Here is a 26521-nt window from a genome sequence, read left to right as displayed (position 1 = left end):
GATTAAGCATGTCCACACTGGTCTGACTTACTTGTCTTTCAGGAATAGCCATTTCCCTTTTCCACGAGTTGTGGGAGATGGCTCTCAGCTAGATAGTACTGGGATATGTGACCTTGGGAAGCTTATTCACTTTCTCTGGCCTCAGTTTCCTGGTTTGTAAATGCAGTTTTATGTCTCTTGAGTTTTATGTCCCTTTCTGAAGATGTGGTAAAAAATGCAAAACATAAAAACAAAAACAACAATAACAAAAAAACCTCAGTGGTAACACCACCACCACCATCATCACTGGAAAGCTACTGAGAAAAGCTTCTAAATGTCTCCCGGGTTTGTGACTGAGACAGGTGTCCACACTCCAAATCTTACTGAGACATCTGGGTGTAGGACAAAGGGTCTGTGTGGGTAGTGAGTATTCACTGCCACCTAGTGTTCAAAGTACACATTACACCCTCTACACAGGTGAGGGTGTTGAAGCTTTGTGTTACCTATTTGTCCATGAGGTCTCAAAGCATATCTCCCGTCCCGGCCCCTATTACAGTGACAATCTGACATATTCAGTTGCCTGTGTACCACCACCATATACTCAGTTCGCTTGGTCAAAATAGTACTCCACTGTCTCCCAGACCCGTTCCCCAGGTGTCACATTAGTTACAGTCAAAAACTCCTCACTTCCTTGTTTCATCTCAGCATCTAACCCACTCTCTAGTCCAGCTCCATCTTCAGGTACTTACTTAGGTTGCTCACTTGTCCCCAGTTCTACTGCTGGACATGGCCTGACTCTGGAAAACCTAAATCAGATGATGCCCCTGTCCCCTCTGTCGCAGATCATTGGCTGATGTCTGCTCAGAGGGGCTTTTTCTGGTCTCCGACCCGGTGGGCTCTCAGTCAGAGCAGCCTCTTTGAATTCTCTGTACCACACTGATTTCATTCAGTTACTTTGGTCTCCGCCCCTCCCTCTCTTCTTCCTTAGACAGGGCCCCATGCAGTCTCAGGCAGCTCCAACCTCACCTTCATCTTGTGATCCCTGGCCACACTCTGAGTGCTGGGATGCTACTCTGCCGGGTTCCATGCAGCTCTGAGACTGAAACTCAAAGCACTAGGCAGCCACTCTCCCAACTGAGCCACACCCCCGGGGCCTGTTTTCATTTTCAGTCCATCCATTTTTATGAAAGCAGGATGGGAATACAACTGAAACTCACACTGGAGTGGCCTAGCGGTGACCAGTGTTGGTAGCCCAGCGTTGGGCATCTCCCAGGGTCACTATCTGCATGCCGTGTCTCTGGGACCACTTATGTTTATTGACCTCTGTCAGGGATGCACCTCCGGGTGGGTGCTTCTGCACTGAGAGCAGGGCAGGGATATCACTGGGAGGGGTCCTTTTCTTAACTCTTATTTCAGCCCTGCAGCTCTCTCCTCAGGCACCTACTTGGTCAATGTGGAGCTTATATGCTGGGCTTCTGGCTCCATTTCTCCAGAGGACAAGCCCATGGCCTCTTTTAGGGTGTGGTGTAGCCTCCTGGCCAGACAAGCCTTAGAATGTTTTACATTTCTGTATAGACTTTTACCCAGCCCCCTTGCCCTGATGTCCCTTTCCTCCCAGAGTCTCTGGAGCTCTTAAGGGCAGAGTTAGTCCCTTTTCCTCATCTGTGGCCAGCATTTTTATATGTCAGTCACTATGTCCTCCATTTTCCTTAAATTCCTTGAACTCTGTATTCTCTTTGAGCCAACTCATGAGACTCAAAGTTCCCTAAGTTCTATGCATTTGGATCCTTCCTTCAGCTTTCATCCTAGTGGTGTCTGAGAGGCAATCAGATGCAAATCAGATGCAAATGTGCAACCCCCCCCCCTTAAGATCATTCATTAGTTTACCCTTCACTACCCCCAGTTGTGTGCTGATAAACAGAAACAAACCCTTAATAGGTGCAAAAATGCCCCAGGAAACCTACTTTGCATGCAAAAATAAATAAGCAAATAAATACACAAAACATTCTTAAAAACTAATGAAAGCAAACTCCACTAAATTTGCAGTGCAGTGCCTGCCCCCATCTATCTGCAGTGCCTACCCCTGTCTATCTGCAGTGCCTGCCCCATCTATCTGCAGTGCCTGCCCCTGTCTATCTGCAGTGCCTGCCCCTGTCTATCTGCAGTGCATGCCCCTATCTATCTGCAGTGCCTGCCCCTGTCTATCTGCAGTGCAGTGCCTGCCTGTCTATCTGCAGTGCAGTGCATGCCTCTGTCTATCTGCACTTCAACCCAAACCTGGGGCTACTATGGGCCCCTAACCCTGGCACAGTCACAATCCTAACTCCTGACTGGGGACACTGTACCTCAACAACCCAGCCCTCAAATGGGCTAGTAGTCTCAGAGTTTGAGAAAATATGACTTGTAAATTTTATGGTGGCTTTTTTTTTTTTTTTTTTTTTTTTTTTTTTTTCTTTCAGGGAATAAGGGCTACTTCTCTATATAGAAGGTCCACAAGTTCCATGAGGTAATCTTCCTGAACTGTGGGGATGGGGGCCCTTTGCTGAGGCTGATGGGAACTTCCCATGGGCACATGGGGCCACTTTCTCCAAGGCCATGCCTCTGACTGCAGGCCCAGCTAATGGCCTCCTAGGCCCCTCTGAAGGGATACATTATTGATGGCTTGTAATCAATCCAGAGCTGCTCTGGCAAGTCTCACTGGAATTCAGGCCAGCCAGCTGGAGGTCAGGGCCTGCCCAGGCCAAGACTACATATGCTCAGAAACAAGTTCTGAACTGAAGATGTGAACCCTAGGCCCGTGTAGTTTTCTCTTTCATTGATTCTCCATTCAGAAGTCAGGTAGGAGCTATGTTAAAAATTCTGTTGCATGTTTTAGAATGAAAATGCTCTTCCCCGGCTTAGAGGTGAGTCCTGGGTGATCCCAGGGAGGACATGATTTATGCCACTGCAAGGGACACATCTCTACAAGGCCAGTCCTGCGGTAGTGCCTGAGGCACAGGAGAAACACACCAAATGCCGAGATCATCAGGCAGGCAGGGCTGGGGAAGCTGCAGAGGTTGCTAGGCGGAGCCATGTAACCAGGGTGAGATATTTTAGGGACTTTAGTCTTTATTTACAGAGCAAAGGAACCACCTGAAAATTTCCACACAGGGCAGAGGGGGTGGCATTAGTGCTGTGACCCACACAGAGAGCACCCTGCTGGCTGCGGGTGGAGAAGGAGAGACTCGGGGATACCCACCGGGGTGGGTCTACTGTAGTGGTCCAGAGATGGCCAGATTTGGAATAGGATGAAAGCAAAACTGAAGAAAGAGAAAAAGCCAGGAGAAGCTCTTTAATAGCAGGGGTGTCCCTGCATGCACTGGGATGGGGGTGGGGCAGGGGTGTGCCTGCATGCACTGGGATGGGGGTGGGGCAGGGGTGTGCCTGCATGCACTGGGATGGGGGTGGGAGGGGGCAGCCTGCTACATAGGTAGCTGGAGGCGTTTTGTTTTGTTTGATTGTTTTGTTTTTGTTTTTTTTCCCCCAGACAAAGGTCTGATTACGTAAGCCAGGCTGTCCTTAAACACACAAAGGTCCACCTGCCTCAGCCTCCTGATTAAAGGTGTGCAACTCTGTTGTCAGCTAGGATAGATTTTTAGATACTTCCTGTCCAGAGGATGTAGGGTATCTGGATACTATCAGGCATCACCCCGAGTAACAATGACTGACTGCAGATGGGCCAGATGGCCTTCCACTCTAGGCACTGGCTGAGACAACCCAGGAGGGTTTCTCATCGTGTCCCAGTGAGACCCTCAGACCCTGGCTCCCCATTCTTCTGATACTTAATACAACTACATACACCTCCCCCAGTTGACTGAAGGGTTGTCAGAGGAATGTCAGGGTGTTATTAGCTAAATGAGTTAATTGAGGCCTGGAAGTGGAAGGAGAGCCTTCAGTGCTGGGGGAAGGGAAGGCCAGGACCACAAGCTGTTCAGAAGCAAAGCCTTTGGCAACCAGCTCCATGACCTTGTGTCAGGGAACTTAGAGTCTTGTGGGTAAGAAGGGTGGAACAGCTAAACAGAGCACAGGCCAGCTTGATGACGTCCCCACAGGAACAAAGCTGGACCTGGGGGAGGGCCCTGAGCTCTTAGCCCATCCCTTCCACCACACTGGATGCATCCTGGTCTCCTCTGGGCTTCATTTCACTTTCTATCCAGTTCAAGACAAGTGGACTGGCTGAGTTCTGAGTCTTGCCTGGGACTCTGGTTGGGGGTCGGGGCTAGACTGGGGTAATGAAATTGAGTTTCAGCTAATCCTCACGAGGGCCAACCCTGTTGCTGCTGATTGAAGCCTTTCCCAGAAGACTGGCTCTTTGAAGAATGATAACATAATCCAGAACCAACAGTGTGTAGCCTCCAGTGAGACTAAGGAGCCATGCAAGGAAGCAGGGAAGAGTCCCCACTTAGGAAAGGAAAAGGCAGTTAGAAGAAGTAGACTTGTGTGAGTATTCAAGCTAACACGCGAGGGTCTAAAAATTATGCTAAGTGGATATGTGAAAGAAAACAAGCGGGGAGGAGTGGCACACACCCAGAATCATAACACGTGAAGAACTGAGGCAAGAGGTTGCAAGTTTCAGACTATTCTGAACTCTATAGTCCTTTAACGACCTTCCCATGGAGAATGAGAGTCATACTTTATGATACAGTATTGAAGGTGGTGTTACAGCAGCCTGGGCAGACAGACAGACAGACAGACAGAGTTCTTGAACTTTAAGATGGGAGATGGGTCTAAAAAAATACCCAAATTTACGGGCGGAGGAAAGGTAGAGCCAGTGGGAGAAAGCATGGGACAGGACAGACACGCACAACTGGAGCCCCAGAGAAAAGGAAGAAAGAATGAGGGCAAAAGCAACAAATCACTCAGCTGGGAGTGTGCACAGTGGCAGAGCGCGTGCCTGGGGTGTTCATTACCGCCCCACTCCCACCCAAGCTTCAGGATCCAGTAAAAACCACCAGTGTGAGCTATTCAAAAAACTCCCAGGGAGCAAAGGAAGGAAGGGAGGAAGGAAAAGAAACTAGTTACTCCTAAGTAGGACAGGTGTACCCCCAATTCCTAGACACCCCCCGCAGTCAACCTGCTAAAAACGATCAGTAGAAATAGCATGTCCCCCAGGATCTCCAGAGCTCACAGAGGCTGGCCTCTGACAAAGGTAGGCACACAGTGCCGCTGATTACAAAGTGAATCTTCCACAAGCAAACATTACACAAAAGCCCATCCTTAAGCTAAGGGGAAAAAAATGGAAGCAACTATTTCTAATCTAATAACCCAACCTGATCAGCAGGGGCCCGTGGAGAGCCCAGACTGTGCATTACTGGAGTGGACCAGGCCCTTCTAAAGTAACCACGCCCAGCCTTCCCGGCCTTTAATGGGCTGGCCACAGAGTCCGACTCGCATGGGCTGGACCCTGATCAATGCACACTGTGGCCAGCGCCTCGATGGCATCTAATGCAGTAGCAATAATTTGGCTCCGTTCTATCAGTGCTGTCTGCACAGCCCTCCCAGCCCTCAGAGCCATCTGCTGCTGGGATGGCATCCAATGTTTGTCTCCATTACCCTCACCGTTGTTGGTAACAATAAAAATCAGGAGATGGTTGCAAACTAATGATTTAGGAGCAGGGTGAGGCTGAGACTGACCTTGGCCCCTTTCCATCCACTGTGGAGATGATGGGTAGATGGCCATAAATTTAAATTATAGTCAAAGGATAACATATGTTATTTCTCTGATGGCTAATTTTATCAGCTAAATAGGCTTGTCACTAAAGCTATCAGCTGTTTTACAAACTACTTCCTGTGTTAAAAAAAATAATAACTTTACTTTCTTCCGTGGAAATGTTGAAAAATCCAGGTAACAAAGGCGATTGTGCTAGAAAGGTGGGGCTTAAGACTTCTGCAGGGAAGGAAGGACTCTAGAATGAGCCACTGCTGAAGCAGAACAGAATCTGTTTCCTGGTATCCCTGTCCTTTGGCCCAGTCTCTGAGCTCTGGGCACAGCCTCAAAGGGGAGCGGTTTGTGCAGACTGTGACCTTTGCTAGGATTCTCAGCTCCAGGTCCAGAGCGAGGCTAGGATGAGGAGCTGGACTCCATTTGTACCTAACCCCCTGTCCCCACAAGCTCCTGCATGTGAGCACTGGAGGGTTGCATCCTTCTACCTTTTCTGCCTTAGAAATGCACAGGGCTTCTTGGGTGGGAATTCTTATCTTTTTCTTGAGGAAACTGGCCAGGGAGAGACACCTCCCACAGGGAGGATTTTGGTTAATGAAACTGTGCCTCCAATGGTACAAAAGGGTTATGGTCCCACTAGCCTCATTTTTTTGGGTAAGGTGACTCTCTCTTTGGGGCACACAGACCACTAGTGTTGACACCTAATATCTTTGAACTGTGTAATACTTGCAAAAGCAATATCACCACTTCCAGACTTGACAAATAAAGACTCGTGGCCTGCTCTCCAGTCTCCTTTCTTCTGCACTGCTGGCTGAAGATCCAGAAGAGCCACACAATGGAAGGAGTCTGGAGACCAGAGTGACAGTGGAACAGACAGTTCCTTAGGCTCTGTCCACTCAACCTGCTCTGGTAAGGCTAAGAATGACAAACACACTCTGTATGTTAAGTCTTGGGAGTTCTTTGTATATATAAGCATTCACACAAGTATGTAAATGTGTTGTGTATATGGAAGTCAGAGGTTGGTGTTGGATGTCTTCCCAAGCACACTCTACTCTCTCTATCGACACAGGATCTCTCACTGGACCTGGAGCTCACTGGTTCAGCTAGGGATCCTCCAGTCTCCACTTCCCTAGCACTGAGGTGACAGGCATGGGCTACACACACAGCTCTTCATATAGATGCTGGGAATCTGAACTTGGAACCTCAAGCATTCATGGCAAGCACTCTAGCATCCTCTCCTGCCCCGATCCTCGAAGTCTGATTCAGCAGCTAGTGGTACCCACCATGACTAGCTGTGCCCTGTGTGGACACCCTATAGCAGTACAGAGAAAGGAAGCCTGGGCAGGTGAGGAACAGCTTGTGGACACCTCAGTCTTCCCATCTGTAGAGGAGTTAACAAAACCTAGGCTGCCAATCTTGACTGTCAAGAGCCAAATCCGTGTAAATCATGACCACGACGAAGGCTCATTCAGCAGTATTTGCCCTGCCTTCTGCATCAAGAGCCTCCATACACTTTATTCAATTAAGCTGCCTCCTTACGGCACCCAAACAATAACAACTCTGTTGCTTCCATCTTTTCAGTAAAGCATCCGATGTTCAGGGTTGGGGAGAAACAGCCAGTTGCTGGAGGAACAAAGCTGGAACCAGCTTGCTGGAACCGGCTTGCTGGAACCGGCTTGCTGGCAACTCCTGGAGGCAAATTTACAGCATCCTGACATCTGCTGTCCACTGGATGCTGTTTTGGGGAACTGGTGCTTTCACAGGATCTAAGCTGTACTAAGGGGTACACAGGTACCACAGGGCTCCCTTGGCTTTAAGTCACCCCTCAGTGATCCTAGACCATCAGTATTTTCCCAGAATCTCAAGGTGAACATAGCTGGGGAAGGAGCTTTCCACTTCCTTCTCATCTCCATGGGACCTAACAGAGGTAAACACTACCTTCCCAAATGTGCCAGGCTATACTTGTTTGGGCCAAGTGCTGTTACAAGGCCTGAAGGGCACAGAGCAGACAGGATGGGGCTCTGGGGTGTGTTTCTGAATTATGGCAAAAGCCTGGGCATCAACAAGCATGACATCTCAGAAGTGGCTTGTAAGATGACTCAGACGAACATAACACCACATCGATTGAACCACTAATCTAATGTGCCATTGATTTAGCCAAGGCCGAGAGAGAGCCAGAGATAGAAACAGGCAGAGAGAAAGACAGAGGCAGAAAGACAGAAGACGGGGCGGGGGTGGGGGTGGGGATCCACAATGCCTCCCTGAACGACAGCCACCAGCCACTTGTTCTGGTATCCATTCGTTCATCACAGGCATTAGAACTCTGGCTGTGGTCCCACCAGGGAATAAAATCAGCAAGCAGAGACTTGCAGTCTCGAGGACTGCGAGACCCATGTATCCCACAGTTGCAGCAGCCAATGCAAAGAGCTGGCCAGGACTCAGAGGCAAGAATGGATCTCTGTGTGTCCTCCCCACCCGGGTCCTCTGCTTCCCTTTCCTCACAGGATTCTGAGGAATAAAAACTGTCAAGTGATGGGAAGAGGTCATGACGGAAATAGTGAATCTTTGTCTCCAGATCTGAGCTCTCATATGGTGCGTGTGTGAGAGGCGTGCGTGTGTGCGTGTGTGCGTGCGTGCGTGCGTGCGTCTGTGTGTAGACAGGCATTTCCTCAGACTGCTGCATGAAACCTCCTTTCTGTGGACCTTGTTTTTCTCACCAGCCATACCCTAGACTAGAGGACTGCTGTCACAGACTTCAGTTACAGTGTGACGGGCTCTGAGGCACCCTGGTTGTGGCCTGTGGTAAGAAATGAGATGCCCCATGGCAATAGACAAATGAATCTTTACAATGGAGAAACCTAACAGCCTCAGCTAGGTGGTCAGGCCAGTGTCAGGCTGACAGTGTGCCTCTGTCGCCCTTGGTGGGAACAGCACCTTAAACTCCACAGTCTTCCTTCCAAACATTATTACCAAAGAAAAACTGCACCAGATCTCAATAGGGAGACCCCTATAAAACACTCAGCGAGTGCCCCCAAAATCATCAGTCATCAAGACAAGGAAAGAGGGAGGGGCTGTCACAGAGAGGAGTCAAAGGAATCCAGAGGACGGAGATGGAACATGGACTCTGGAATGGTATGTAATTTGAATGATGTTTCAGTGCTGGTTAATTCATTAGAAACAGGTGACCCTGCATAGGGTCTTTGGGAACTATATAAATCTAAGACTGCTCAAAAATAACCTTTTTTTTTTTTTTTTTTTTAAAAAGAACTAGGGTGCATGCAACCGTGGCAGATATTTCCATAAGCATATTTAAAGGAGAGGAAAGTGGAGTTGATTGCCAAGTGGTGAGGTGGGGGTGGTGACGGCGAGAGGGTCTTATGGGAGGGTCTTAAGTTCAAGGTCAGCCTGAGCTACACAGTGAAATCTCCATCTCCATAAATCAACTTATCAGTCAATCAATCAAATAAGCAAGAGACCTGCGTGTTACACATTTGCAGGTCAGCTTCTGTGTGCGAGGCATCTATAAATTCCTCTCAGAAAAGGCTCCTATGAAATATGTTCTAAAATTCCGGCTGTGAGAGACAAGAGTTGTGGCAAAGACAGAATAATGGGATGGGGGTGGGGTTGGGGCAGGGTTAGGTGGACAGCAGGTTGAAGATCTAGAAACAATGTGGATTATTGAGAAGTCTAGCCCAGTGCCTGTAAGGGGCTGCTCTCTGGCCAGAGTGGATCAGGCTGTCCCATGCCTGACATGAGTAGTGTTCTTTCTTTCTTTTTTTTTTTTTTTGAGACAGGGTCTCTCGTTATGTATCTGAGGCCTAGAAGTCACTTCTTAGATCAAGCTGGCCTTGAGTTCACAATCCTTCTGTCTCTGCCTCTGAATGCTGCTACAGGCATGCACCACCAGCTTGGAGCAATTTTCACTGAGCCTAAATAGAAAACACAGTAAGGAATGGTCCCCAACAAGGTGGGCTGGGAGACAAGGGTATGACAGGTGAGATACCTAGATCTGTCCCTGGCCCTAAGAGGGGTATGTTGGCAAGCCACGACTCAGTCACCATTTCTAAAGCAGGTATGTGAGCATGAGTGAGCAGGCAGCTTGAGTGAGCCACCATTAGACAGTATTTAAATCTCATAACCATCCTCTGAGGGTTTTACTACTACCACTGTTTTTCAGATTAACAAAACCAAGGTTCTATCAGCACCCAAGCCACACAGCCACCAGGCAACAAGGCTGGCTTGGAACCGTCTCATCCTAAGGCCATTCTTGGTCATCCCACACGCTGACCTACAACCCCTTCAGGGTATCTGTTGTCTGGTTGTCTCAAACCTCCGCTCACACTGCCAATGAGGTACTGTCTCTGGCCTCTGGGGAGTGGGCTCTGGTTTTGGAGAGCAGTAGCCTACTTCCTAATCTCTCAGCAGAAGATGAGACCTGCTCCACCAGACCACCCCCCTACCCTGCCCACAGGGACCCCAGCTGTCTGTCCCTCTCAGCAGTCTTAGCTAAGATGACAGGTTTCAGGTGCTTTTTAAATTAAAACAGTTCATTTTTGTACATCTCTTTTCCAGATGTCACTACTTAGCATGTATCTTCTTTATTTATTACTCTTTCCTGTGCAGATGCGAGGACGGTCCCATCCCAAGACCCTGAGTGAAGAGCCTACATGTGGGGAGTGACTTGAACCTGTACGGCACAGGACACAAGACATGCAGGACAGGATATTTGAGTTTGCCATTAGGGTTTACTCCTGGCCATGCAGCACACGCATGACTGATGGTGGCTTGTGGCTGGACTGTGCTCTTTGTTGGGCATTTGTAAATTTAGGAGCAATGCAGTATTATGCTGAATCTCTCAAGCTGCCAGCAACAATGGTGTTTTCCTGCAGTACAGGGAACCAAAGCTCCCCTGATCCACTCTGAGCTGGCTTCTGGGTAACACTTCCGTCTGTCCTGGCTCAGTTTCCCAGACTCCCAGCCTAAACCCAGGTCTACTCTCACCAGGGTGACTGCTATTGCTCTAGCTTTCTGTCCCCACCTGTCCCCTCATGCCCACTCTCCAGAAGCAGCCAGAAAGAACCATGGAAGGTTAACACTTCCACAGAGACACTTCCTCTTTTCCCAGGTACTTTGATCAGCCCAGAGCCCCTCCAAGCCTATCCTATTATCAGGGGCATCTCTGCTTGTACACTGAAGGCCTGGAATCAGCCACAGGCTTAAAGCCAGCCTGCTAACACAAAGTCTTGGGTCTCTGTATAAAACCCTTGAAACAGATGGCTAGAAGCTATTGTAAACAAGCAGCTTTGGAGGACAGTTGCCAGGCTCTAGTCATAGACCTTGTAGATAAGTAAGTAATCCTGGATGGATTATTATTATTATTATCCCTGACTTAGATAGGGACAAGTGAATCATAGGTGGAGTCGGAGTGACCTGTCCCCTGAAGCTTCACCCAGCGGATACTCTGTTCTGGAAGATATCTGTACTCCCCCTGAACACTTATGCTCCTGCGTCATCCCCTTCCCCCACATCCTGCCTTTTTGTGTATATAACCCCCGTGTGAAAAAGTAAAATTTGTGATCTGATCAGCCTATAGACAGTTCGCCATTCTTTGCGTCTTTGCCTGTATCCCCCCCACCCCTGCTCTCTTTCAGGTGACCTCCCCAGACCCCTGTTTAATGTCCTGCTGGACAGGACACCCTATACTCCTGTAGCTTTCCCTAGCTCACAAGGGCGGGCTCTGCAACCCACCTCAGCCCCCACTCTCATGCTGGGCCTCCTGCCTGTTCTTCTCCCAAATGGCTCTGCTCAGATCAGCTTCTCTGCAAACCTTCCCTGACCATGGCCTTAAGGGTCCCTGTGGGGCATGTATGGCACTGTGGGCCTGTGGGGCATGTATGGCACTGTGGGCATGTATGACACTGCCTTCGTGGATGCTTTGGCTACCAAATGCATTTCTCCAAAGCTCCCATGAGGAGAAAACTGGCCCATATCCCATCTAGAATGGGGTTCTGGTGCCTAGCACAAGACTAGCACAGAGCAGGTCCCTGATGACCAGGCTGGGTCCATCAGTGAGAGAGTGAGTGGAACTGAAGAGTTACTCAGAGGCTGCACTCCTGCCTTTTTAGAGTAAAAACTCCTATCTTAATGATTGCCATGGTCCATGGAGCCCTGGACAATGTGCAGAGGGTGGGGTCCACAATGGTTTTCTTTGTGCCTCAGAAATACTTTGTAAGAATGAAAAGCCATGTTCCCAAAGTATAGAAAAATAATTGGTTCATAAACAAACATCCCAAGGGGGATGATTTGAAGATGTGCACTTGAGTGCACTCACACACTCATACACGTGTACACACACACACACACACACCCTGTGGAGACACTTCCTAGGATCAATTTGTGATGACATTCCACAGATTTCCACACTTATCAGCTGTGGAAATCTGTGGTTGAGGAGTCAAAGGAACCACTGTGCACACATTTGCTGAGCTCTGTAGTGAGTGGAGCGTAGGCCGGGGCTGGGGCACAGGTGGGAGCTGAGGGAGGTCTGTCTCAGGGGCTGAGGACACTCTGACTGCAGTCCCCAAGCTCTGGCATCCTGGCATTACTGACATTACAGGGACTTCAGCTAGGCCTGGGCAGAGATGGACATATCTGAAAGTGTTACCCCTTGCTCCTGACAGATTTGTGTCAGTCTCTCCAGCTGCTCATCTTGAATGGCCTTGGCCTTCTCGTACTGCTGGGTGACCATCTCCATCTCCAACTTGACTGGCAGGACGTAGGCTGGAAGACAGAGGAAGCCATGTGAAGAGCTGGCCAGCAGCTAGGCTTGCACTGTGGAGCAGCAAGCCCAGAATTCAGCAGCAGCTTCAAAGCTCAGACTCAGTTTGTAGGGATGTGGGGTGGGGGCAGGTACCCAAGAGCATCCAGAAAGCACAGAGAGGCCACAACCCAAACTCAGGTCCTTCTTTTCCATAGTGACAGAGGCCTGAAGTTTTGGAGTGTTGGTACAACTGCCAAGAAAACGGACTACATTCTAGTTTCTGCTATAGTTACAGGTTTCCATAAGACAAATTCTAGCAGAGCTGGGGACTTCAGGGCCTGCAGGCATAGGGTGTAACTGTAATGTAGCCTTTTTGGTTTCTGGAGATAATCCATCAATAAAGGCTATTTCTGAGGTAGGCAGTAAGTAGGTATGTAGATAGATGACTAGATGATAAAGGATGAATGATAGATAGATGATCAATAGATGGATGATAGGTAGATGATGGATTGATGGATAGACAGAAAGATATGACAGACAGACAGACAGACAGACAGACAGACAGACAGACAGACACTGGTTAGTGGGGAGTCCCCTTTAGCTTTGTATTTTCTTCCTTCACCCTTCTAGCTATGAAGAAGAGTTGTGACCAGCACAGGTACAGCCATCTTGGACCATGAAGTAACTCTGAGATGGTAGGTTATGTGTGGCAGAGCAACAAGATAGAAAGTGGTTTTAGTACTGAGTAGACAGCAAGTGCCATGTCACTTGTAGATAGTGATACCTGCCACTTTCTGCAGACTTCCATTTAAAAAAGGGGGGGAGGGGGGGAAGCTTGTGCTGTGTGTAAGTCAAGGATACCCTGGGTCTCTGTTACAGATTATCCTACTTCTGAAACAGAGGGAGATGCTGAGAGAGAGCCATGGCTTTGAGTGTGGGGTCCCCATGATTTCTCAGATAGCAGTAGCCGCATAAGCCCCTCCCTGGGGTTCTTGGGCCTAGCAGCTCTAGAACCCACAGAAGTTTCAGAATCAACTCCAGACTGCCTTGACCTCTACACTCTACCCCCTAGGGAGTCACACTTTTCAAAGCCTTTTCTGGTTTTTCAGACTGACCAGTCACAGGTCACATGTGTCTCTTGCCACTGTTCTAGACCTCTCAACATGCTCTCCCTGAGACGGACAGAGTGCGCACCCACTGCCTCTTACTCCAAGTTGGCCCTGACTGCTGTTGCCTGGGCCTGTTCCTGAGACCAGTTCACACCCAGGGTGAGAATGGCAAATTAGCACTCCTTAGTTCCCAAGTGTGTGATCTGAGGAGAAGAAGGTTCAAAGGGGGGCTGTCAGCCTCTGCCAGTGAGGAATGTGCAGCTGTGCACAGCTGCCAGGATACCAAAGGCATTAGCCTGCCCTGTGGGAAGATGTTCTCACCGGACAGAGCCCAGAATAGAATCCTGAGTGGGAGGGATAAATCAAACAGTCATAAAAAGCACCAAAGTAGTGTGTGTGTGTGTGTGTGTGTGTGTGAGAGAGAGAGAGAGAGAGAGAGAGAGAGAGAGAGAGAGAGAGAGAGAGAGAGCTGGGCTTCAATCATGGTTCTGAGCACCATTCACAGTGTGACCCTTTATTCTTCCTTGACTTAGTTTCTCCATCTGTCATGAGGAGAATGTGTGGGATAAGCTCCCTAAGCCCATCCTTCCTAAGTTGTGGATCCCCCACATCCCAGTTCAGTGAAGATGCTGTAATGTACGGACAGACACAACCAAGCTTGGGGATGAAGCACTGTCTCGTGTTCACAGGTGGGAGGTGAGAGGCTGCCCTCCCACAGACAGAAGACTCAGGAAGTCATCCTGCCTGCCTCACACCGGTCAAGCTGATGCTGCTGGGAGAACTCTACCATTGCAGCCAAAATTCAGGGCTGGAAAGAACCGTGACAGCTATCGCAGTGGTCTAAACTGTGTCCTGACAGTCCTCTGAGATGCCTCTGAGGGTAAGGAGAGGGCATGGAGTGGAGGGCCTTAGGAATCGCTGGGCCCCTCCTGCACCTTTGCCTTTGGAGGAAGACAGCCCATCCTGGTAGGTTTGAGAGGTGAGCCTCCCTGCAATGTCCTTTGCATCTGAGGAACACTTTTGGGAGCCCAGTGACTTGGGTCTTCTTTCATTTCCCCAAGATGACCCCAGAGGCTGTCCCTGGGTAATTACCTTCTTTTTCATGTCCCAGTTTTATGACACTGTTCTTCAGGGCTGAGATTTTTTTAGTCTTATGGGGAAGCTGGTCTTGCATGCACACAATATAGAGTTCCATCAGAACTCGGTGTGGTGGTGCACACCTTAAACCCCAACACTTACTTGGGAGGGAGAGGCAAGTGGATCTCTGTGAGTTGAAGGCTAGCATGGTCTACACAGTAAGTGCCAGGACAGCCAACGCTACATATTGAGACTCTCTCTTAAACACAACCCCCACCTCCATCAAATAAATAGTTGCATTGGCTGGGAAGTGGGGTACTCATGTATGACACATGACTGTGTAGGTAGTTCAGAATACCATGCTGAAGAGACAGGGCAGGCTTGGCTTTCTCAATGGTATGGGTCACCCCCACCCCCACCCCATACTGACTGTACCACCGAGTCCTCCATTCTCAAGTGGACAGCTCCAGCTTCTGCCTCCTCACTGGCCCCGCCCCACCCCACCCCCATAGGGTACTCACCATCGATGACCCTCTTCACCCGCCAGATTCGGAACATGATGATGAGGCTGATGGCGTCCCAGGGGCTCCTGGGTCCGTTAGCCACAGTGGACGCCACCATCGGGGCCAAGGACAGGATGATCACAGCCCCATCAAACACCTGAGGAAGGGGTGTACTTCAGTGTTGCAGATCAGCCGTGTGTCAGGCTGGAGAGCAGCTGGGAAGGCCACTTGCTGCAGGCCACCTTCTCCAGGTAGCCTGCGCCTCCCAGAAGTTCACCCCATCTCCAGCTGCCTGTGCTTTCTCTCTGAGGGGGCCTCTTCCTCCTGGACACAATCAAGCATTCCTTGTACTTCTCATGACCTCAGCCCTCCTACAGCTCTTGGTTTAGACCACCTTAGTTTAGCTCTTAGTTTAGGCCTGCATCCCATGTCCTAGACCCTGGTCAGAGACTGAAGTGAATCCTTCACTGACAGTATGGGAGCTGATGCTTTCTTTATCTGTGGGTGGCAAGAACCCAGAGCTAGTGTGTCACCTCTCACAAACACAGTCTTTAATGCTGTAAGAGGACAGGACAGGTAGAGGAGGGATGCACTCCACGTGATTAAGCCTTGGGCACTGACTTTCTCTTGGCTTGCCAGACCTTTGTGTAGGCTCCCAGGTTTGGGCCCAAAGAGACTAAAAATCAGTCAGAGGAGAGAAAGGAGAATGGCTGACACTGAATACCTAAGCGTAGCCTGGCCTCGGACTACTGCACAAATCCCTGGCAGCAGCTGGGCCTCCAGCACTGTAGTGATCTCTCCTCTCCCTGCAGCCCCATCTCCACGGAGCAGAGTGGACACCCAGGCTAGGAAAAGTCTATGGCTTCCCTGACCAGGGCACCATGGCTGGGTGAGTTAAGTAGATTTATTTGTTTTAAAGTGCATCTCAAAGGCTTTTCAAATTGATTCAACTTCAACTGTATACATTTTGTGAATCTCAAGGCAAGTTAAAAAAAAAAAATTCTTCAGTTGGGAAATGCCAGGGTTTGCCTCCTCCCACCACATGCAGGTGGCACCCCCTGTGGTCAGGTGCATGCTGGACAGAGCTGGGCTCTTGCAGTAGATGAGACGGCATTTCCCAGCGTCTAGGATCTGGGGACAGAAACTGGTCATACCTCTATTTTGTTTTCGATGTAATCCCAGATCCCCAGTACCACGATCCGAAGAACAGTCTGAGGACAAGTTTAAAAGAAAAAGAAGTAGTTATTGTTCTGTCTTCCAAGAAGGTTCCAGAGCTCAGATCTGGAACAACTGTTTCCATGTTCAGCAACAAGTACAATTCTTCACTGTTCCCTGTGTCCACCCAGTCTATACACCTCCCCCTTTCCCACTACCAGCACCCAGTTCCAGTACAGTGGTGGCCTTGCTTTCTGTGGTCTCCTTGTCCTCAGGCTCAGCCCCTCCTCCTGTGTGCTGCCCCCTCAGTATCCTGTCTGCAAAGCTCACTCAAAGCCCTTCAGCACATATAGAATACACTACAAATTCCTTAGAGAATTTAGACGAATGATACCCGAGGCTCTGCTTACCTCTTCAGCATCATCGCCTGCCCCTCCTCTCCTGACAAAAGCAATTACGAATGTGCTGAGTCTCGCCTGTTACCTGGTGAGTGAATCAGGCAAAGGATGAGAGTCGATGCTCTCCATATCCTCTGTCCTGCATTAGGTCTTCAGGCATGTCCACAGAGCTAAAGACTACATTTCCTATGTGGGGCTGTGCCCTTGAATGGACTTAGCTCTGTTCATTTTACTTTCTCCCTTCTCTCGAGTGTGGTGTGTAGGGAGGCATAGCTGTGCCTTCTTTCAGTGAAGAAAGGATAAGGAGAGAGGTGGAAGCCTGCTGGGTCTTCAGGAGCTTCAAGCCCACACACAGGCCTTAATCCCCTACTCAACAAAACCTGTTCTTCCAGCCTCGACTAAAGGGGTAGGAAGTGTTCTAGGTAGGGTGAGGGTTCCCACATCTCTTAAGATCACACACAATAATGGCTGACTGTGTGTTTGAGCAATTCAAATCTCTCTCTTCCCTGTGTATGACTTTTCTCCTCTGCTGGAGAGGTGAGTCAGATGACACAGTTTTAGATACTGATGAGATAACACCTGCTATCTAGGGTGTGCTGAGACACTTCTCACATGTGAGTCTCATGAACCAAAAGGAACAGAAGCTAAAGAAGCTGCCAGGGTCCTGGGTAACTAAGATGAAGTTGCTTATCTGGACCAGAGGCTTCCCTCTCTATATGGCTACTCACACTGGGTAGGAACCCCCATGCTCTCCTGGCTTCTTTTCTTGTTGCCTGTTCCCTCCTAGGAGATACCCACCCTCAACCCAGCAAAAAAGGGCCAGGCTGGAGAAAGGAAATTGCCTGGGTTCTAATGCTTTAAGGAGACTGTAAAGTAGGGTGCCATTTTAGCTCCCTAGTGCACACACACTCCTGCCGAATTAACTATGCTGGTGTGTAGCAATGGCCACCAGACCCTTTGCACAACAGCCAAGTGAGGTCTGCATTATTCAATAGTAACCTCATTCTCTGTGGCCCCTCACCACCTCCGTTCCATTTCCTGTGTCTATGAATTTCACTCAGATGAAAAGAACCGCTATATGTCTTCAAAAGCAAGGCTTGGGGTATGGTTGGATGCACCTTTAATCCAAGATCTCTGGAAACTGAGGCAAGTAGATCTCTGTGAATTCAGGGCCAGCCTGCTCTCACTATGTAAGTGAGTTTGAGGCCAGCAAGGGCTACAAAGTGAGACCCTGTCTCTAAGTAAAATAAAACTTGTCTTAGCTGAAATTCCTGTAGAATGTAGGTTAAGGAGAGGGGGAAGGGTGTGGCTAGGTATGATGGGAGAGCTGGGGAGAAGAGGTCAGCAGACAGTCCCTGGGGCTGCAATACCTCAGGGTGGATGTGGGCTCCTAGCTTTGCAGACCACTGTGGTACCAGGGATGCCGTAGAGCAGTTTAAGCAGCTGCCTGACCTCTTTGGTGGCCCATTTTTGCATCTGACTTCCAACTCTGGCCTCAGCTCCAGACCACTAACTGGAGACTTGTTTTGCTAGGCTAGAACAAACTGTGGCAAAGATAGCTGACAGGATGGACAAGGGCTCAGGACACACTTGAGCAAGCAATGACCTGGGGCAGCTGCTTCCAGCTGAAGTCAAGGCCAGAGTGAGAACCCAGCTCCTCAATATCCCACCTGCTGGCTGATGTCCTATAGCCTCCTTCCCTCTGCAAACAGCTATGCTGAAAACTCCCAGTCATGGACCTGGCCCACCTTCCCCAAGACCTAGCACATCTTACATCTCTGAGGAGAAGCTTCTCAATGTACAGTGACCCCACTTCCTGTTTGTTCAAAACACCAGATTCATGAACTGCCAGGGAGACTAAGGATACTAGAGTCTGGGTTCAAGGTCTATATTCTGCCGTTTAAGCAGGGCGGCTACAAAACCCCAGTAGGACACTTCATGGCAGAGCAGCAAGCTCTGAGAGAAGTAGACTTCACTACCAGCCCAGGCTGCTCCTTTCTCAAAGGGACCAAGGCTTGTCAGTCCCTTTCATTCCAGACTGGATGCTCTCATGATAGCAAGATCAGCAAGGCTGGGCAGAGTCTTGGCCACTCCTTAAAGATGATCCATTACCTATTTCTTATAAACCGAGCTCCTCTCCGTGTGAGTGCAGGCGCTGAGGTTAAGGTGGCAGGTTCTGGTCCCTGGGCCCTTCTGCCTCACCTTTTCTCCATCAAACCTAGCAATTAGTCTCAAGGGAGGAAAAGCTGACTTCCATGAGGTGGCAGAAAGAGAGAGGCAGAGTCCTCAACTTTCCAACTGGTCCAGTGGCAGAGGCCTCCTGCCCTGTCGGTGGCTTGAGACCCTCGTCTTGGGGAGTCAGACTCTTCCCCAAGAGCAGTTTGGAGATCACAGTGGGTAGAGGAAGACACAGCTGCTAGTATATATGTTGGCTTTGTGCACAATTTTCAAAAGGCAACTGCTCCTGGCAAAGGAAGATTCCTGGCTCGCAGCTTCCTGAGAGAGTGGGGCAACACCCCAGTTCCCAGCCCATGGCTTCAGCCTGGTGGGGTTGGGAGTGAGTGGTATCTGGATCTCTGAGCTGGAGATGACCCCTGAGGGATGTGGATCTTGGACAAGTTTTCCTTGGAGTTAAATGTTAAGAGAGAGCGGTGAAGGAAGTCCTGATCAGGCCAGGTGCACAGCAATGAAAAGGAATTGTGGGTGTGGCAGCCATCAACCTGACCCCACCTGGAATTAACTAAAACCCAAGCCCCTGGGCACAGCTGAGGGCTTTCTCTTTAATGGATCATGTGAGGTGGGAAGCCCCACCCTAATCTGGGCCACACCTTCAGGTGGCAGCCCTCTAAAAGGACGCGGGAGAAGGAAGTTTTTGCTTTTTGCCTGCTTGCCCTCGCTCTCACTGAGGAGTTCACTTGTCCTGAGGCTAAGTCACTCCTTCCTGCTATTAGAGCCTGCTTCTTCCGCTGAGTGTGTGTGAATGTGTGTGTGTGTGTGAATGTCTGTGTATGGTGTATGAGTGTGTGTGAGTGTGTGTGAATGTGTGCATGTGAATGTGTGTGTGATGTATGAGTGTGTGTGAATGTATATGTGTGTGTCTGTGTGTGATTTATGAGTGTGTGTGAGTGTGTGTGAATGTGTGCATGTGAATGTCTGTGTGTGGTGTATGAGTGTGTGTGTGAATGTGTGCATGTGAATGTCTGTGTGTGGTGTATGAGTGTGTGTGTGAATGTGTGCATGTGAATGTTAGTGTGTGTGAATGTGTGAATGCGTGAGTGTGTGTTCATCCCATTGGTCCTGTTCTTCTAGAGAACTCTAATACAGTGGGAAACCCTGCAGCAGGGGAAACAGTCAGTCTTCCGCTTTTTAAAAAGGGCGTTCTAGGGCGGAAGGATGACTCAGTGATGAACACTCATTGCTCTTCCAGAGGAGCAGAGTGAGATTCTCTGTACCCACAGTGCTCAGCTCACAACCAACCACTTATTAACTCCAGCTCCGGGAGCTTGGATGCTCGCCTCTGGCTTCCCCAGCACTACACGAAGGTGCACAAACCCCAACTCCAGGCGGTGGCAGTGCACGCCTTTAATTCCAGCACTTGGGAGTCAGAGGCAGGCGGATCTCTGTGAGTCTGAGGCTAGCCTGGTCTACAGAGAGAGTTCCAGGACAGCCAAGGCTACACACAGAGAAACTCATCTCAAACCTCCCCCTCTGCAAAAATAGGTCTGTCAAGTGACAAGTGTCCTTTGAGAAGGAGCACAAGAACACAGCACTGTTTGCAACAGCTTATTCCCTCAATCTCCAAGGATGGGGCTGACGACTGTGGCTTCCCAGAGTCCAAAGGGTGCAGCCCAACTAGATACAGAAGCTGATACCTGCAGGGGTCCTGAGCTCACAGGCAGGCTGACTTCATTGTCTGTCCTCACGCTGGCTCGTTCTGGCATTAGATTCCCAGCTATTTTAAAGTAAAGTGTTCAAGGCTGCAGGTAAAGCAAAGACCAGCAGGTCTGCGATGATGTGCCTGCCGACTAAGTGAGCAATGCTGCTGGAGCAGGCACAGCACACGGAGCACTAGACCAGACCTTGCCGACCAGAGACTGAGCAAGGCTTAGTTGCAGAACTTTCTCCCAGCACAGAAACATTTTCAAGTCTAAAAATTAAAATAAGTATCTCTTGGGGACGACATCTGTCCATGGAGCCACTCACCTCCCACCCTGTCTTCCCAGACCAAAGTCCAAAACACAGCCGGCGCTAGTGAACCTGCTGCAGTTAAATCCCCCAGACTGTCCCCAGTGTCACCAACGAGCCCTCCACCCCCCATGCCAACGCCCTCGAGAGCATCTTGTTTGGCTCATGTTGACACACAGTTTGTAGTGCTAGCAGTTGCCCTGCTGGAAAAGCACTGTTTCCAGGACAACCCCCTTCCTGCCCTTCTGCCCCTCCCCCACTCTGGACTTCTCCTTCCAGCTCCGTGGCTACATTCTCTCAGCTACACTGGCAGGTTTCTGTCTCCCAGGGCTGTTTCCCCCTCTCATTCCCGGCTTTATCACCTCCAGTTCTCTGGAGCCCCAACTCTATGTCTCCAGCCTAGATATCTTCCCGATTATCAGTCCAAGGACGGCAAAGGGACATCACTGTTCCCTCACTGACTAAGCCAGCCGCTCAGAGCTCTCCACCTATCCCTGTGCCCATCCTCTTCCTGCCCACCCTCTCTGCCCACCCCCTGGCTCCTACAACACTCCATTCTTACTGTCACCTTTCTGGATGACTTAGTCCCTCTCAGCCAATTGGCCTCCTAACTGCTCTTCGAATTCCTGTCCTGTCAACGTCCAGCACAGACCCTGTCCCCAAAGCTTCACTGTGACCCCTATGCCTAGAGGCCCATCAACTCTCTCTTGCTACAAGGCAAGGCTCTCTCCAGGCCCGTACCCTCTCCATCACCAGCTTCTCCAATGATAGCACTGTAACTAAAATCCCTGACTTAAATGTGTCATCTCACATCCTGCAGGCTAACATGTCACCTGTGGAAATCTGGTCTCTGTGACTAGAACAAATGGAACAAGAGTTATCAGGCTCCTGAGAGCCTGACACACAGTCATTAAATCACAGTAATTTCTGATAAACAAGTATCCTGGTGAATTCATAAAACATTCCTCAACTCAGAACCTATTTTCTATTTTAGTGCCCCTGGTCTTGATTTCTTTACAAGGTATCCTTATATTTTATTTTGAAATGTTTTAGTGTATTAAAAATACTCAAAGGAAACAGCAGTGAGTTCACTTTTTCTATAAGCCAGCAGACTGAAAGAATGGCGTGGTGTGGCATTGGTTTGTGGTTGACCGTCGTGGCATGAGTGCTGGCTGTCACTGAACAGATACCAACACTGCACTGTTCTCAGAGACGACGATGTCACCAAAACTGGGGTTTTCCTTTTGAAATAAAAAAGATAATAAGGACAGGGATAGCCCAGTAAACTGCCTGCCATGTGATCCTGAGAACTCAGGAATCAGGCATGGCATTTGTAAACTCAGAGTTGGGGAGGTGAGGACAAGCAGACCCTGGGTTTCACTGGCCAGCCGCCCCAACTGCTAAGGCCCTGATCATGGAGGGACCCTGCTTCAAAAACAACCAAGGTGGATTTCTTATAAAGAACAACTATCCCAAGGTTGTCCTCTGGCACCACTGAATGCAGACAAATGTGTACATACACACATATGCACCTGTACATACATGTGTGTACATACACATGTATACATAGGCAAAAAGACATTTCTCAAAGGATCAAAATGTCAGACAACGAGGATAAGTGTGTTGATACACATTATTCAAGTAAGTACATAAGGCCAGGCAAACATGCCATTTCTGCTTGGGTTTTACACTTAAAATACACCGAGAGATGTTTGAACTTACTTAATGCACCTAAAAATTGCCTGGCAAGACAATGGAGTCAAAACAGCCTTTGTCTCTCTGGGAATCATCCCACCGCAGCAAAGAAAAATATCAGGAATGTCAACTCTCTCCGTTACAGCTACGAGGCCTCTTCCCCTGAATTTGTGAGGACAGAACACATGCAGAAATAGTAAGTGATTTGTCAGTGTGACAGTGGCAGAACCCCAGCGCAGAGAGAGAGAGGAAAGCCAATACCAACTGGCTAGCTGCAGTGTGAGGCACGGGGCAGGGGCAGGGGCAGGGGCAGGGGCAGGGGCAGGGGCAGGGGCAGGGGCAGGGGCAGGGGCAGGGGCAGGGGCAGGGGCAGGGGCAGGGGCAGGGGCAGGGGCAGGGGCAGGGGCAGGGGCAGGGGCAGGGGCAGGGGCAGGGGCAGGGGCAGGGGCAGGGGCAGGGGCAGGGGCAGGGGTTTGGTCTAGGGCAGGGGTTTGGGCTGGGGGGGGTTGGTCAGGGGCTTGGGGCAGGGACTGGGGCAGGGTCAGGGACTGGGGCGGGGTCGGGGGCTGGGGCGGGGTCGGGGGCTGGGTCCTGTGTTTAGCCTCACAGGAGCCAATCAGGACAGGGGTTCATGTCTCCTGCTGGAAGCCCAGACTGAGGCTGGAGGGAGAGGGGCCCTTGGGAACAGATGAAGTTAACAGTGGTCATCTGAGGTTGATGAGGTAGAAGAGGTAAAATCATTCTTATAAATAGTAAGTCGATTACTTTCTACATCAGACTGTCAGATGGAGTCTCGGGGACTGCCTGGCACAAGCAGTTATCAAGGCTGTCTGTCTGTCCCGTGGCCTCCTAGCCAACATAACTCTCTTGGCTGAATGTCATGTCCCGCTTGTTTCTGGGGCCAGGTCAGCAAGGATGTTTTCTGAGGAGAAGGCTGTGCAGTTAGAACACTCCAGATCTGGGTTTATTTCTAGCCTCAGAGATGAGAGTGGGGGTATCCATTGTCGTGTGGCATAGCACAGCCCTTCCATTGTTGTAATTCCTGGTCCAGAAGCCTGGTGAGTTGGCCATCAACATGACTGCAGACTTCTGTTGACTGTGAGCTACACTGTGAGCAGCAGTCAGCACCGTCCAGCTTACACAGAACAATTAGCTTCACATTTGACCTAACAGTTCCTAAAGGTCGCTGTCAATCAAAGTCATGGCAAAGGAAATGAGATTTTCAAAAGTAATTTCTCAGATACATATTTAACTGATTCAGTCCTTCCGTGGTTGGGGTCACATGCCCAGCCCTGTGCCAGGAGATGGGAGGAAGAGGAGAAAGAAGAAGAAGAAGAAGAAGAAGAAGAAGAAGAAGAAGAAGAAGAAGAGGAGGAGGAGGAGGAGGAGGAGGAGGAGGAGGAGGAGGAGGAGGAGGAGGAGGAGGAGGAGGAGGAAGAGGAGGAAGAAGAAGAAGAGGAGGAGGAAGAGGAGGAAGAAGAAGAGGAGGAGAGGAAGAGGAGGCTTCCATTTCATTTCTATGCCTGAGAGGAGAAATAACCCAGTGCAGGACATAGCATGAAGTAGCAGGCATGACAGAACTTTCTAGAAATGTCTATAACAAAGGCAGGCCCTTGCAAGCCTGAGCTCAGAACCTAAGAGTTGCTCATGGCATCTCCAGGGTGTACCTGGCTAAGCCTTTCAGAGGTTGGAGGTTCTGTCCACTCTGCACGGGCAGGTGGGCACAAGTGAATGAACTCAGGCTCTCATGGCTCCAGGGGCAGGCCTGGAACCTGCTTCTCCCACATCAGTGTGACACATGGAGAGGGTAAGAGAGCAAAGTCTCTACCCTATAGTCTAAGCAGTGGCCTCACCTCAGGTGGGGTCAGAAAGGCAACCCACACTCTGGGCTAGTTTCCCTATGTTGATGTTCATGTGACAATGCCCAGAGAGGGGCAGTGATGTGTCCCAGATTATACAGTGTCTTAGTGGCTGAACTTTCTCTCAGACAGACACTGAAAGCAAACACTCCCTTCATTTTCTGGAGCAAAGAGGACAGACAGTACCACACACTCCCCCATCTCTGTTCTGGTGACTGGGGCTCCCAGGGCCCTCCTGAGACAAAGTGTAGGCAGAGCATCCAGAATCACTAGGAGGCTACTGATGTAGAAAGAGAAGTGTGTGGCTCAGTTTGGTTTGGCAATGAACTTCACAAAAAAAAAAAAAAAAAAAAAAAAAAAAAGGTCAGATCTGAGCTTCCTCCTGAGTCAGGGCTGCCTTGGGGACATCTCTGGGAAGCTGCTGTCAGAGAGGAGCTCCTGCAGCTGACATCAGAAGACACCTGACTGGGCTGGTAAAATGGCTCAGCTAAGGGCTTTCCACAAGCCAGACAGAGCCCCAAGACCCACGTGGTGGAGAGAAAAGACTCAGTGGTAGACACCTTCTCCCCTTAAAAAATGCAAATTGTAGAAAAGACGCTTGGTTCAGCTGATGACTGACGTATTATACCCATATGAGAGAATATTACTCAGAAAAAGAAACAGAGTCCTGACTCACACTGCAATGTAGACCAATCCTGAAAACACGCTCGGTGACAGAAGCCGGCCAGACACAAAAGGCCGCCTGGTGCATGATCTTGATTACAGGAAACAGGAGTATTTCCACTCATAGAGACACAGAGTGGATTTGTGTTGGCAAGAGCTATAAAGGAGACATGGAAATGACTGTTGATGGGTGTGGGGTCTCATTTCGGGGTAAAACTGCTTTGGAAGCAGCCGCATATCATGTATGTACCAAACGCCACCAACTTGTCCACTTGCAAGTTATGAGAAGTCACACTGAGAGCTGGGTCAGCCAGTAAATGCTTGCTATGTAAACATGGGAGCCTGAGTTCCCACCCCTACCATCCACGTAAAAGCCTGGTGTGGTATTATTCTCATAGGACCAGGGAGACCAAAACCAGAGGATTCCTGGGGGTTTCCTAGCCAGCCTAGAGTAGTTGAGTTGGTGGGCTCCAAGTTCAGTGTCTGAAGAAAGAGGAGTGGGTGGGAGAGGGGGAGGGGAGGAGGAAGCAGCTACAGCTGCCAAGGCAGCACAGCCATCACCTTGAGGCCCCATCTACAGGTCTGTTTTGGTCTCTTCTCCCTGAAAGGATCGCAGGAGGCCCTGAGAGCTTTTGCAACTCCACGAAGAGGAGCAGCGGGCTCTCTGCTTCCAAGTGGCCAGCTGGGCCTGGTCTCAGCCAAGGGCAGGCCGAGCTTAGGAAAGACAATCGCACAATTCTTATTTTGATTCCAAAGACTCTGCTTACTCTTGCTGTCCAAGGTCCTGTGGGAACATGATGACCCTGTATGACCAAGCACCACAGGGCCCAGCTGCAAGAGCACACTTTCCCAGAGGCCCCTGCTGGGACTTCACCCTAGTCTGCCTAAGGGCACCCAATCCTGTTTATTTTAGAAGCCCAGACTCACTGTTCAGACGCGCGGCCTTTCTGAGCAGACGTCCTTGAACTGAACCCAAGCCTTTGTCCTATCTGTACCCTGAGGCCTGTCCAGGACAAAGCGGCCCAACTTCTTGGAGCAGCCTCAGAACTCTAGGATGTGGAAGATGGGAGCCTCACCTACCCGGGGCCTGTGTCTGACTTCTTGTGGACTCTGGACAGTTTTTTCCACCTCTCCAGGTCTCAGTTTCCCAACCTGTAACATGGACCATTGTCCTTCCCTAAGGCTCAGTTGAAACTAGGGGTGGAGCAATACTCAGAAATAGGAAAAGGACCCTGGGGTGGCAGCAGCCCTTGGCTGCTCACCTGTGTGGAACTAGCTTAAGCAATGCTTGCTAGCCAGAGAAGGTCTCTTGACCTCTCAAGAGGCCCTTGGCTCTCTGCGGCATCCCTGGATATGTACTGGAGAAAGAGGGGGCCAGATCTAAGAGGGGACATTTCCACTTCTCCCAGATGAGAAGAGAGGGCTTCTTGTCCCTGG

General features: G+C 49.8%; 1 protein-coding gene across 5 annotated transcripts in view; it reads right to left on the bottom strand.

Annotated features, from left to right (window-relative positions):
- The window catches only part of Tmem266 (transmembrane protein 266), a 112481-nt gene that overhangs the window by 9865 nt on the left and 76095 nt on the right, over positions 1 to 26521 (bottom strand). For all 5 annotated transcript variants that reach the window (XM_076925310.1, XM_076925311.1, XM_076925312.1 and 2 more), the window contains 3 exons: positions 16284 to 16340; positions 15148 to 15286; positions 12345 to 12460 (listed from right to left, as the gene is read on the bottom strand). In XM_076925310.1, coding sequence (XP_076781425.1) covers positions 12345 to 12460; positions 15148 to 15286; positions 16284 to 16340 — 312 coding nt within the window. The remainder of the gene's footprint in view (positions 1 to 12344; positions 12461 to 15147; positions 15287 to 16283; positions 16341 to 26521) is intronic.

This window comes from Arvicanthis niloticus, chromosome 26 (assembly GCF_011762505.2).
Source record: "Arvicanthis niloticus isolate mArvNil1 chromosome 26, mArvNil1.pat.X, whole genome shotgun sequence".
NCBI lineage: Eukaryota > Metazoa > Chordata > Mammalia > Rodentia > Muridae > Arvicanthis > Arvicanthis niloticus.
Note: the sequence above shows the minus strand (reverse complement) of the source record. Positions and strands in the feature narration are given on the sequence as shown.